The following is a 12,968-nucleotide window of genomic DNA, read 5'->3' on the forward strand; positions in this document are numbered from 1 at the left end:
TTGAAAACGGATCAGTACCTGCTTTGTAAGTCATTCAGGTGCAATTTGCCTACATAATGGGTGGCTGATGAGACAGTGATGATCCTAGCGTTGTGACTGTGCGTTCCTGATTGCTTCAGCGTATCCAAGAGGAGGTTAGTCAACAGGAAGTGTCCCAAGTAGTTTAAGCCGAAGTGCTCCTCAAACCCATCCTCTGTCTTCCTTTCAGGGACCAGCATCACCCCAGCTGGAGAAGAAAGTAGAGGTAAAACCTGTTGATTTATTTCAAAGAAGCAGCAAGCCATAAGGAGCATGGATATCCTGCTGCAGAGTGTAAACATAGCATTTAGAGCAATGAGCGATCGGTGATGGCATGTGAAGTATAAAGCAGACACTGATTGATTCCTGCCGAGAAAAATGTCAAAACACCCACTTCAGTTCCCTTACCCAGAAAACAGGTAGACTGACTCTCTCCCTCCCTCCCTTCCTGAAGGACTGTGAAAATAAATGAGTGCATTTGTGAAAAGTGTCTTGAAGACATTAAAAGTTGAGTTAACCCATTGCTGGTGTGCCAGAATGCAATGCTGCAGATCCACAACAACAATTAATCCATCTACAATAGGTGGGAGCTGGGTAATCCAAACAACATTCTCTCCATCAAAGAGCTCAGAGCAGTGGAGACAAGATCAGGCTAAGCAGCAGACCTGCTCTCCTAGATGGTTTTCTGCTGAGTCCTGGCTGGAGTTTAAAGATCTCTTGAGTCTTCGTCTCAAATCTGCAACTTCTATCTCACTGGTGTGGGTAAGAAAAGATGTAGTAAATTTACCCAATATATCTTAATTACTATGCTTACAAGCAGCTGCATATTGAAATGAGTTTTTGAATGCTTATTTTGGCAATATTTTTGCATATATTTCTACAAACCACAATTTTCAAACTCATTGCCTAAAATAAGTATCCAAATCCCTAACATGCAGTGTTGATTTCAGCATCTTGCAGAAAATCCTGAGCTCATGCATAAATTACATCTTGTATAGAGGCTGCGTGGGGGATAGCTATTAATTATAATGTGGACTTGAACATTATAAATTATTCTTATTTTATTAAAACGTAATTATTGTACAAGTGGACCTGACCTTTGTCATTTAAATGTAGATGGACATGGCTCATGGCAAATAATGTTGTAGGCCATTTGTCTTCTCTCTTAAACACATGAATATGATACAGCAGAAAGGCCACCTCTGCCCACAGACATGACAGTGTCAGCTTAATCCTCATGCTACTTCATGCGTCCACTAAAAACCCTTTAACATCCCATTTCTTGACGTCAGACTGATGATGGCATATGAAATTATGATTTCAAATTGCACATGCTGTGCAACTGCACCACTCCTTTGCAGGGCAGGGGGGTCCCACCTCCCAGCAGTCCTGCTTTGTTACTGCCACTCAGGCTGAAGAGGAGGCATTCTCAGCATCTTTTTAGCATGGCCAACACCCATAGTGATTCACCTGTGGGCTGCCTACTGCTTAATAGGCGCACACGACAATGAAATAGCTGGCCATGTGTGAGAGCACAGCCCAAAGTAAAGCATGGGCATTTTGTAGGAGTGGAGATTAGCCATTTCAATGCTAGTCTTGACTGTTTCTAGAGACTGTGGCTTTATACAGGTAGGGGAGAAAAAGCATGAGGAAGGTGGGAGAAGAGCAATGGTGAAAGGATGTAAACAAAGAATGTAAAACACAGCAGATGACAGAAAAGAAAGTGAAGGTGAGGAAGGGAGAGGAAGACAACCGGAGATGCAGTGTAAGGGGAAGGAATGAGAGAAGAAGACAGAGCAAGCAAAAGGTTTGAGTCTAACACGGCATACCCATATACAGAGAACTTACAACTGAACGTGAGAGATGCTGGCTGATAGTACCATGAAAGAAACACAACACAAATTACATGATGGGGCCCTACAAAAGCTCTGATTGGCATCTCTCTCTGTCATTACAGCCACTTTCCCAGACACCTCAGAATGACAGGAAAACCCAGCTGCCAGGTGTGGTTTCTCTGCATGTCAAAGCTCAAGCTTAACAACGGAAAGGCACAAATTATAGGGTGTCTGGTCGCGTGTCCTGTTGTATTCTCCTTCCTCAATAGCACTTACTCCAGTGCATGGTGTAACTGCTCATAGAGTTGGAAACAGATTTCCATATCCTCCATAATCTGCATATATGGCATACAATGACACCCAGAAGAGCAGTTGAGACTGAGCACTGGCGTGAAGGTCATGGACAGACATAAACACGTGACAAGCCCTGCTGCAACTTTTTCTTGTTTTCTGGGAAGAAGGAAAAGGCAGGAAAGGCAACAAACCCCAGTCTTCCAGACCAAGTCTTAGCCTGCTACGGTGCAAGTTTTAACAGAGAGAGAGCTTAGCACCAGCTGTTGAAGGGCTGATGGGAACGTGGCTGCATCTCTGAGCACCAGGGCTGGACAAGGAAATGATTTGCATGTCTCTGAGGTCCATCCTGTCCTCCAAAGCTCTGACACTTGGAAAAGGTGGGAGGAAGCAGTTTGCCAGACATCTATTTGCAGCAAGACCAGAAAAATGCAAGCCCAAGAAAAAGCAGCCAACATAAAACAGCCCTGGCACAGCAAATCTGATGTGAACCCCAAATACTGGTTCTGCAACTGCCAGGGCTGCTGCAGGGCTTGCTATAAGACCCCTCCATGAACACACACACTTTTTTGGCTGAGTCAGACAGAGGTATGGAGGAATTCGTCCAGCGAGAACTGTGGTAGACAGCTGCTACAGTTATTCAGCTTTGAATCACAATCAGCAGGCAAACCCGGGGAGGCTGTCACTGCCCACACCAGCCCCGAGGATGCCTGTGCTACAGCAACTGCCCCCTCGACCTCCCAAGAGGAGCAGGATTTCAAGAGCACATAGAGGCTTTGCCCTCCACCCCAATTAGTCTTCACCATCTGTGCTGCACGTCCTGGAAGCAAAAAACAGACCTGAGCTCAGGGTGGGAGATGGAAAAAAATTTTCACTCACGCAACGCACAACCATTAAGATACACGTTCCTAAAAATTGTTTTGCTCATTCTTCAGAAGCTTGCTCTGAGTAGAAATTGTGGTCAAGTCTGTGAGCAGGTGCAATCACCTCTGCTTGCATTTCTTGCTACTACAATTCACTTTTTGTCTTCAAGAGCTGGTCAAATAATATTAATCCAAAACACCTTTGAAAGGTATTTTTTTTAAAAGGCTCTCATCTTTGAGATGGTTCATATCAAAGCTATCAAAAAGTCATGCCCTGCAATTTAAGGGCAGGTTCTCTTATTCGTGTATAAGTCGTTTTAATTCACTGAGAGCGAGTGTACAAAGGAATATCCAACAGGCAACTGAACCTGGCTGCTTCTCTGACAAAAGGGAAAACCTTGAAGTGTAGCTGCAAGCTCTCTTTTTTAAATTATTAACTACCTAACATTCAGTAGATACCAAAAGTGGCATGCTATTGATTTTCTTTTGTCCAGAAACGTCATCAGCTTTACTCAAGGGCCCGAAAAGGTAACTCAAAGAATGAACACTGCTTCTATTTTCAAGTCTTTCAATTAATCCAATATATTTGAAACATTTAAAAATGCCCTTTTTTCTTTTTTTACCTTACCTCTTCATTGTAAACTAAACTAAGAATGATTTTGCTTATTCTTCTGGTATGGAAGCCATACGACTCAGTATATTTCTGATTTTAATTATCAATAGTCAGTCTCCTCAATTTTTTGGAGTGCATGTGAAATTTGAAGTGTCAACACAAAGGCCATTAATGTCAAACACCTCAGTTCTCATACAACTTTCTTATAGGTTTTTCCCTTTGATTTAGCTGCATTGTTTCCAGAAGACTCATTTTAAAAAATGTCACTGCTATCAGAATGGCATTAGAAAATAAATTAAGCAAGCTGAACATGAGCATTTACTTTGTGATTGATTAGCTGTTACTGAAATATTCAAGCAATAGACTGACAGTATGCATGCAGAAAACTGGCTAAATGACACACTGATGTCTGATCTTGCAAGAGTAGAAATAAACAGGAATAAGGAAAATATTTTGCTGCATAACTATGCTGAAGCACAAGGTGCTGCACCTGGGTCGGGGCAGTCCCTGGTATCAATACAGGCTGGGGGATGAGTGGATTGAGAGCAGCCCTGGGGAGAAGGACCTGGGGGTGCTGGTGGATGAAAAACTGGACACAAGCCAGCAATGTGCACTGGCAGCCCAGAAGGCCAACTGTATCCTGGGCTGCATCAAAAGCAGCATGGCCAGCAGGTTGAGGGAGGTGATTCTCCCCCTCTACTCTGTTCTGATGAGACCCCACCTGCCGTGCTGCATCCAGCTCTGGGGCCCCCAACATAAGACAGACATGGACCTGTTAGAGAGGGTCCAGAGGAGGGCCACGAAGACGATCAGGAGGCTCGAGCACCTCTCCTATGAGGACAGGCTGAGAGAGTTGGGGTTGTTCAGCCTGGAGAAGAGAAGACTCCAGGGAGACCTTATAGCGGCCTTCCAGTGCTTAAAGTGTCTATAAGAAAGATGGGGACAAACTTATAAGCAGGGCCTATTGCGCTAGGACAAGGGGTAATGGTTTTAAACTAAAAAAGGGTAGATTTAGACTAGATATAAGGAAGAAATTTTTTACAATGAGGGTGGTGAAACACTGGAACGGGTTGCCCAATGAGGTGGTAGAAGTCCCATCCCTGGAAACATCCAAGGTCACGTTGGACGGGGCTCTGAGCAACCTGCTTTAGCTAAAGATGTCCCTGCTCACTGCAGGGGGTTGGAGTGGATGGCCTTTGAAGGTCCATTCCAGCCCAAACTATTCTATGATTCTATGAACAACAGTTCTTATAGTAATAAATTCCAATGTGCTGCAGTTATGTATTTATTGTTCAAATTATACATATTTTTATTAGCTATAACGGAATAAAATATTCTATCCTTTTTTACTTTTATGACTAGGCAATAGCCATATTTTTCTCTCAAAGAATGAATATACTTCAAGAGAACTGTCTTTGTAAACAGTCATTTATCATGATTTTCTATAAAAGTTTCTAACGAAACTCTTGGTTTGGGATCCATCAATGAACTAGTCTTATGTGATTTTAAGAGCATAATGGATCTGATACAGCATACACCAAAATCAAAAAGTTTATGACAGTTGTAAATGTTGCAGGCTGGGCACACCGTATTTTTATCGGATTATATAGCAGAATTTGTACCATGTCTGCCTGTACTGCAGAGGATGAGATGATGAGAATTACATTGCTGTAATTCCTGTACCTCCCACTGCAAAGACATCCTTCAGCTCCATTATAAACTATGTTTTAAGAGCTTTAAAAATACAAGCATTTCACTCATCTAGATTTATTTACAGTGAGATACTTGGAGGTTTTTTAAGGCAGTTCTCTCAAACTCACTACAAAGGGAAGATTTAAAATATCTTTTTCACACACAGAACAAAATGTCTTCCCAGTCAGGTTCATGGAAAAGGGTTTGGAGGCAGTGCCCCCACATGCAAGTCCTTTTGTCCTCAGCAACCCAAAGGCTGGGCAGACAATGCAAGAGGTCAGCCACATACACTTACAGGTAACACCTTCACAGCAAGAGGTGAGCCTATATAACCACATTCACCCAGTTCTTGCTATTTACAAGGAAGAGATACATACTGTACCAAAAAAAGCTCCCAAGGGGGAAAATTAATAGAGACAGTAACCAAGTAAAAGCAGAAAGCCTTTTTTTCATACAGGCTTTGTACTGGTGTAGCTGCCTCATTTAGCAGCATTTTCCATCCCATGAGTACAACCACACAAGGTGACCCACCTCACTTAACAGAGCTGAGGTCTGTCACCCATACACCAAAGGATCTTTGGATGGATCTATCTACATATAAAATAGTATAGCCCACTTCTCTCATGAATAGGGACAGCTATAGTGGAGTGAACATCTCAACAGCCATATAGCAGTGTCCCCTGGCGAGCCTGCCTATACCAGATTGCTTGTTCCACCTCGTTCAGTTGAGCTATGCTACCCCAGAACATGCCTGTCCTGTGGATCATTCCTGGGTAGTGAACAACAAGAAAGTGCAGTGCCTTATTAGAAGAATTGCCCGCAGAAGTGCCTACTGGAGACACAACTGCACCCACATAACTGCTTTTTACAGGTATGCCTCTCCTGGGCTGCAGAGAGATGAATTTACGGCACTGCTGTGGCACACTGCTTGCTAAGCTACATCTGTAACCCAGAGCCCAGTGCTACCGTTATGTTGCACCCCTACTGGTATCCCAGAAAGGTGTTATGAGTCTAGTCAGGACCACACACAGAAGCCAGATTAACAGTATATGAAAGCTGAAAAGGCAAAAATCCAAACAGCTAAGAAGAAAACCACAAAAATACAAATAAAGTTTGGTACAGCTCTCCAAAGCTACAGTCCTATTTCCTGTCTCCCAAGAGGCAGTTCAGACTTTCGCACTTCCTAGCATCTTCTGGAGCTCTGTATATATGTACATGCAGTTTTCTAAAACAAACTGTGAGGAAACTAAAGTAAAGCAAGGAATTTTACCCCACGGTGTAACAATGACACCTAGATGACACCTAGCAACCACACCAATTCATTTGACTCTTTAGGAGATGCAAGTACATCTGCTATCAGCCTGTCTGGCAGGAGTGGTGGGACAGTGTCCTGTACACAGACCTTCCCTGGAGGAGACTGGCCACTGTGAAAACAGGTTTGATAAAGAGCAGGGCAGCACTGGGACATAGCCTCGGGCTGCGGAGGAGAGCCGTCTCCAGAGGGTTCGATCTCTCCTGCCTCTTCCCAGAACAACTCGTCCACAGGAGTCTGCCTGAGCCTCTGCTCCAGCACTGAACAAGTTCCCATTAGCTCCTGCCTCCTGCTCCCTTGCAAGGGGGCTCTGCACCACCCATTGCCATTTCTGCACAATGGCTTCCTGACAACCTCCCCAACTCCATGCCAGCCAAAAGGCACAGCCCTGCCAAAGCCAAGGATGGTGTGCTGCTTCCCAGCCAAAGTTCTGGGCTGTGCTCCCCTCCCTCCCTTACCCCCAGAATCCGGTGACCCAATGCTGATCTTATCAAGGAACAGCATTCATGCGGGAAGGAGGGCAGAGGCTCAGCCCTAGACATGCATATCAGCTTCATCTGCCTCTGCTTTCCTGCAAACAGTGAGTGGTGAGTTAGTTCTCCCTACTTTTCTTACTCAGCCACTCTAGCTCCTTTGTGTCTGAATCTCACAGATCTCACTCTGCATCCTGCAGGCATCTGCCAGTCACATGCCTGGCTTGCCCTTCCCTCACTCCTGAGGCTGGTTTCCTTATGGGGCCATGATCCACACACTCCCACCAGCTTCCCCATCCCCTGTTCAGCGTCAACCAGTTGTGACACAGTGGTAGATGAGAATTAATTTCTACAAGTTACATCGAAGTTGGTGGCCAAACAGAAGAGAGATCCCAATCAAGTCCCCACCAGGGGGATAATTCTCATCTCTGTTAAACATCAGTAAACTCACAAAAAGGAGATCAGTCAAGAACTCGCTCACTGCAAGAAAAGGTTCAATCAGTTTGTGCACAACAGAGACTCTAGCCCTCGAAGAAAGGACTCAGTCCTTGTGATTTATGCGGTGTCTAAGCACTTGCAAGCTCTGAGACCTCTTCTACAGTTCAGACATACCTAATGCCTCTCTTTGTCCTCACTACCCACCTCAGCTCCCTCCCCCCATAATTGCTCTCTTATGAATTCCCTGATACTGAACAAGAATATATGCTACATTCATAGTTTAATTCTGTTTAAAGTTTTTCAAACAGCAAACTCAAATGTATTGCCATCAAGTTTTCCCCTATCCTAATGGTTCCCACCAGACAGCCCTGTTCCCTGCCATCAACTCTTCACTCCATCTTCTGTGTCTCTTCCTTATAACCTCCCAGCCTTAACTGCCTCTCTTCTATTTCAGTTCTCCACACCCAGGCTTCTCGAATAGATCTGCTTCTCTTGGAAGCTACCATCTTGTCCCGTCTGCATTCAAACCAGGCTTCTTCCTCTTCCACGCTAACAGTCTTGTCATTATGCCTAAAAATGCAAGAGCCAGCACTTCAAGAGAGATATGGTCACTAGCCAATTGAGGTCACCAGCTACATCAACTGACCAGCCATGTCTGGCGAGATCTTTAGGTCCTGAGAGTGCTGAAATCATGTTCCAGCTCCACAGTTGTGTTCCAACTGTATAGCGAGGTAAAATCCAGACACCCATTACCTCCCATCCACCTCTCCCCACCCCCTAGTCTGCTTTTCATGGGACAGAAACATGTCATGGAGATCACAGAGAACGCAGGCCCCCAGTCTGGACAGTGAAGAGTCCAGGAGGCACCTGAAGCCAGCCACAGTGCCTATCTCCACCTCACCTCAAAGGCAGCCACAGAGAGCAGATAGGACGCTGGTGCCCAGCCTCAGTGTCAGTGTCTTTGCCTGTACGCAGTAATTCCCACCATGGCTTGGGGCTGTAATTCCAGCAGAAAGACCTGCTCAGTCTCGACTCAGGACATGCTTGGTACAGGCAAAATATTTAGCGATTAAAACATAAAAGATAGTTTTCAAACCAGAGTACTTAACAGGCTTCTGACTAGACCCATCATGGGAATATTCCATAGGCGGCAAAAGGTGCAGCCGCCTCTGACACAAAGGCAGCATCTTGCCTGTATTCCAGTCCCCATTCCAAACTGTGATAATGCCAGAGCCTTTCTAAAAAAACTTGCCCCTATGATGTTTTTCTTATCACTGTTGGAAATAGATAAACTCTTTTAACTGGCATTACAAAAAAACCCAACCAAATAAAAATAAGTTAGCCTCAGGCAAATACTTGGCATGGAAACTTTTAGTCCAAACATTAAAAGTTTGGCTAACTAGTAAGAAACTGAAAATTGAGTAATGTATACTGCCAGGGCTCCCAGACCCACCTGTAACACCCACAAGGGAGAAGTGGACTGTATTAGCTGTGCCAAAGAAGTTAAAGCAATCGATCTTTCCAGCAAAGACAAGCTCTTAGTTATCAGTAGGTTAAAGAAAAAAAAAAAAGTGCAGACATTCAAGGACTGTGAGAACAGCAACCAAATCTTGGTAGGTTCAGCACAAAACTGAACAGGCTGCAATATCTCCTTAAAAGCAGATTCACTTCCTGATTCAATGTCACACTGCTACATAGTGAACACAGAAAGCAGAGGCTAGTTCCTTGGAAAATGTGTCAGCTAAAAAAAAAAAAAAAAAAAAAAAAGAAAATATAATCCATAACGGAGGTTTTGTTTTCACACTAAAATAAATCAGTGCATTCATAATTGGGTCTGGCTGGAAAAAAACCCTTTGTTTCCTAAAAATATGCTCAGTAACTAGTTATTTGAGTTGGCACAATGGTGATTTATCCCACTCACAATCAGAAAATAGGAAAGCTGTCAGTCACAGCTTTCTAATTCAATAGGAAGTTCTCTTAGAAGTAAAATATCTTGTTTTACAATTTGTATAAAAAAAATAGTTTTACCTAAGAGCTGTGAACGGATTAGGTAAGAATAAAACATGGCTCACTCCTGCCTCTCAGAAATGCCAAAATGTTCCACAATTTAAGTAGAACCAGTTGAGTTTCCTAATCCACCAATAGATGAATTTTGTATCTGTCTTTCACTGATAAAACATTCACATTCAGGACATAAAAGTAAACGGTTCAAGAACCTGCAGCATGTGGAGCCTGAGATATTTCCCTTTTCAGAGTGTTTGATATCACAGACACAGAAAAAGCTTTGGAAATAATTAGAAAGACAAAGATAGTATCAAATAAAAGTCAGGATTTTCATGAATGAAATCCTTACAGTCTGAAAGTCACAAGTAGCCTAAAGTTACTCTTCTTAGTTCTTCTAATAAAAAAATAAACCTTTTATAAGACATCTGATATCGTTACATAGGATACATATCTTTCTGGTAGACAACAATGTTATTCAAGTATAATAAAAGCTCTAGGTGGTGACTGCTGCTAAAAATCTGGGTGCTAGGTAAATGTTGGCATTGCATAACTCTCGGTTGCTCTGAACAAGCTGGGCTGGATACCGTCAGCAGTATCGTGGTGCTCTGACACATGCCCAGACAAGTTACTTCCAGTGCCCAAGGTACCTAATACCTGTAAAGAGCAGTGTGTGATCAGCCAACCTCCCCATACTTTCCATTCACCTCTCTTACAAGATGACCTCTTCTGAAAAATCTGAGTAAATGGCATCTGTCATGCACTGAGCTTCTTCAAAAAATATGGCTCTGAGAGCATCTTCTCATTTTAGAAAACATTAATGCTGCACGTCAATGCTGCACATCAGTGTCCTTATGAATCTTCTAGCTTTGCCTGTCATCCATGGAATATCCATTTTAAGCCAATCCCCCCACTACCTCAAATTACCTTCTCCAGCTCTAAGCATCTCTCAAAGGCCCAGCTCTCCCATGATGTCTAGGATCTATCACCCATTACACACAGGTAAAGGGTCATTCGCCCTTCTGCTTGTCCTCTCTCTTTATCTCTGTCCCTCCACACTTTTTCCATCTCAGCTTTGCTTATGTATTGGTCTAATTTGTCTTCGAGTAAGGATAAAGGTGAAACATGATGCTGTAAGCAAGACACTGGAACAAGATTCATGAGATATCAGATGCTGAGTTCACCACAGCCTTCCTGTGTTGCTGGAGGAGAAGGATTAGTTTTGATTAAATCCAAGTTCCACTGGCATCACCAGCAACCCTCCTCACTAACTTTCCCTCAAGGCCTTCTCCAGTGAATTTCCACTTCTCTGGGGTTTCTCTCCTTTTCAGCTTATACTCTGTGTAGCCCACAACTGCCACAGAGGGGAGCTGGCTCTTACCTAAGCCAGTGGGGCAAGATCTTTTTGTAGATCCCACTGTGATAATGTAAGTAACTATTGTTAAACCTAACTAATCAATAACACCTGGGCATAGGTAGGTACCTATAAAATTGTTTGTATTTGATATACCCACTTGTTCCCACCCCTCAGATCTCACACTTCTGAAGATCTGATCCTGCAAATACTCAAACAAAAGAATAACTTAATATGTGATCAACCATGACTGCATCCATAGGACTACTCAAATGGTTCCCTGCAAAGGGTGATGGCTGGACTGCACATGGCTGAACCGCGTGTGTAGGTAACACAGAAAAATAGATAGATTTCATATACTTACCCCTACTGATACAGCTTTTATTGTGCCCCAGGAACTAAAGAGGGAAGCTTATAGAGACTTATTCTACCAAGAGACTGAGATTTCTCAGATGATCCATGAAGTATGAAATATGAGCATCTGAATTAGCCAGCGGTTCAGAAATATTGATTTTAAATCGGCTTAGATAGGCCTCAACCTGAAATATATTAACTGTAATCTGTCTACAATAGGCTAATAACATCCTGAAATCTGTAAGTTCTGATTTTGTGTTTGTGTGCATGCCAAGGAATGTACTAAATGTTCTCATCACTTTCTCCCCCTCCTTTCCTAACTGTGACCAAAATTACAAACCATTCAATGAACTGCAACAGAGAAGGTAGTTGGTATTTCATCATTAATGAGTTACACTGTGGGTATTTGGTATCCATAGGTATTCTGTTATCACTAAAGATGTCGTGATTTTGGTGTTAGCTCTCTTGGTTTTAAGATCATTAAGTACTGTAAACAATTTATAAGTAAAAACATTAACTACAAGGTGGTGAGAAACATTTCTCGCGCACAGAGATAACGACTGACTTCAAGTTAGAAAAAAGCTCTCTGGCATGAAACAGTGACTACTGCTCCTGGAATTTTATGAAGTGTTTTATTATCTGTCCCTTTTGCAACCACAGGAAGATAGTAGACTTTCTAATGCATCTCAACAGCAATACCATTTTAATGAATGTATGAAATAATTACACTAGTGTACATGCTGTAATTTGCTAAATGCTTTTCAACTGTACAAAGACACAGTTCTTTCCAAAAACAAAAACAAAAAATTGGCACTCAATTGCTAATTAGTGGACTAGAGATATATTTTTCTGACCTTCTGTCAGATTAAGTTTTCTAAACTGCTTGTACAGCATTCATCTTTCTGTGGCTCACAGTTCAGCTATTTAGCTTACTTTTTTTTCCACAGAAAATGAATTTGTTTTCTGTGTCACAGCATTTTTCTCTTTTCAGCACTAGCACATTATATATTTTTAAATGTTTATGTAATACTCTATTTGCATGTTTAATATGTTTTGTTTATTTTAAAAAACAAGAGCTCTGCACGCACATTACCAATGCAGAAAGCATAGTAATGGAACAACAGGCCTTTATTTGTCAGCTGAAAGAATGTGTGCATTCAACCAAATTTTTGCTTTTAAATTAGAAATTAGAAAGTTAAATGTATATGCTAAAATCAGCTATAACAAAAAGAGAGGAGGTGACTCTAGTGCACTAATCTCCATTCTGAGTGCCCTAAATGTTCATGTAAGACTTCTTAAAGTGCCTGAAATAGTTGGATACCCAAACCTTGCTGGAATTTTTGTGGGTCCTGGGTGTCTAGCTCTAGGACAATACTTTGAAACTCAGGATTTTAATATTAATTTCATTTCCAGCTAGATTCTTGAGCTAGGCAACTGATGGAGATACATGTTTTTAAAAATCACCAGTGACCTAGAAAACTGCTGAAATTCATAATGATCTTAGGTCAGACATCTAGTATTGATTATTTACCTAGCACAGTAATTCATATAATAATAGTCTTTAATAATATTTCAATGTTAATTTCCTAGTTTGCATTATTGTATAATGTTAGAACTTTCCTCAATCCATCTTGAAATGTTTTGCTTTTTGATAGGTTCACAGAAGCCCACAACTGTACCTTCACATACATATTCACGGAGATAAGATCTGGAAAGATCACTAA

At 42.2% G+C, this 12,968-nt stretch overlaps 1 protein-coding gene across 1 annotated transcript in view; it reads right to left on the bottom strand.

Annotated features, from left to right (window-relative positions):
• Positions 1–12,968, bottom strand: part of DHRSX (dehydrogenase/reductase X-linked) — a 175,913-nt gene that overhangs the window by 51,421 nt on the left and 111,524 nt on the right. Inside the window, exon 5 of the mRNA XM_086470201.1 lies at positions 19–226. Within this exon, the coding sequence (XP_086326327.1) occupies positions 19–226 (208 nt within the window). The remainder of the gene's footprint in view (positions 1–18; positions 227–12,968) is intronic.

This window comes from Leptosomus discolor, chromosome 1 (assembly GCF_034619465.1).
Source record: "Leptosomus discolor isolate bLepDis1 chromosome 1, bLepDis1.hap2, whole genome shotgun sequence".
NCBI lineage: Eukaryota > Metazoa > Chordata > Aves > Leptosomiformes > Leptosomidae > Leptosomus > Leptosomus discolor.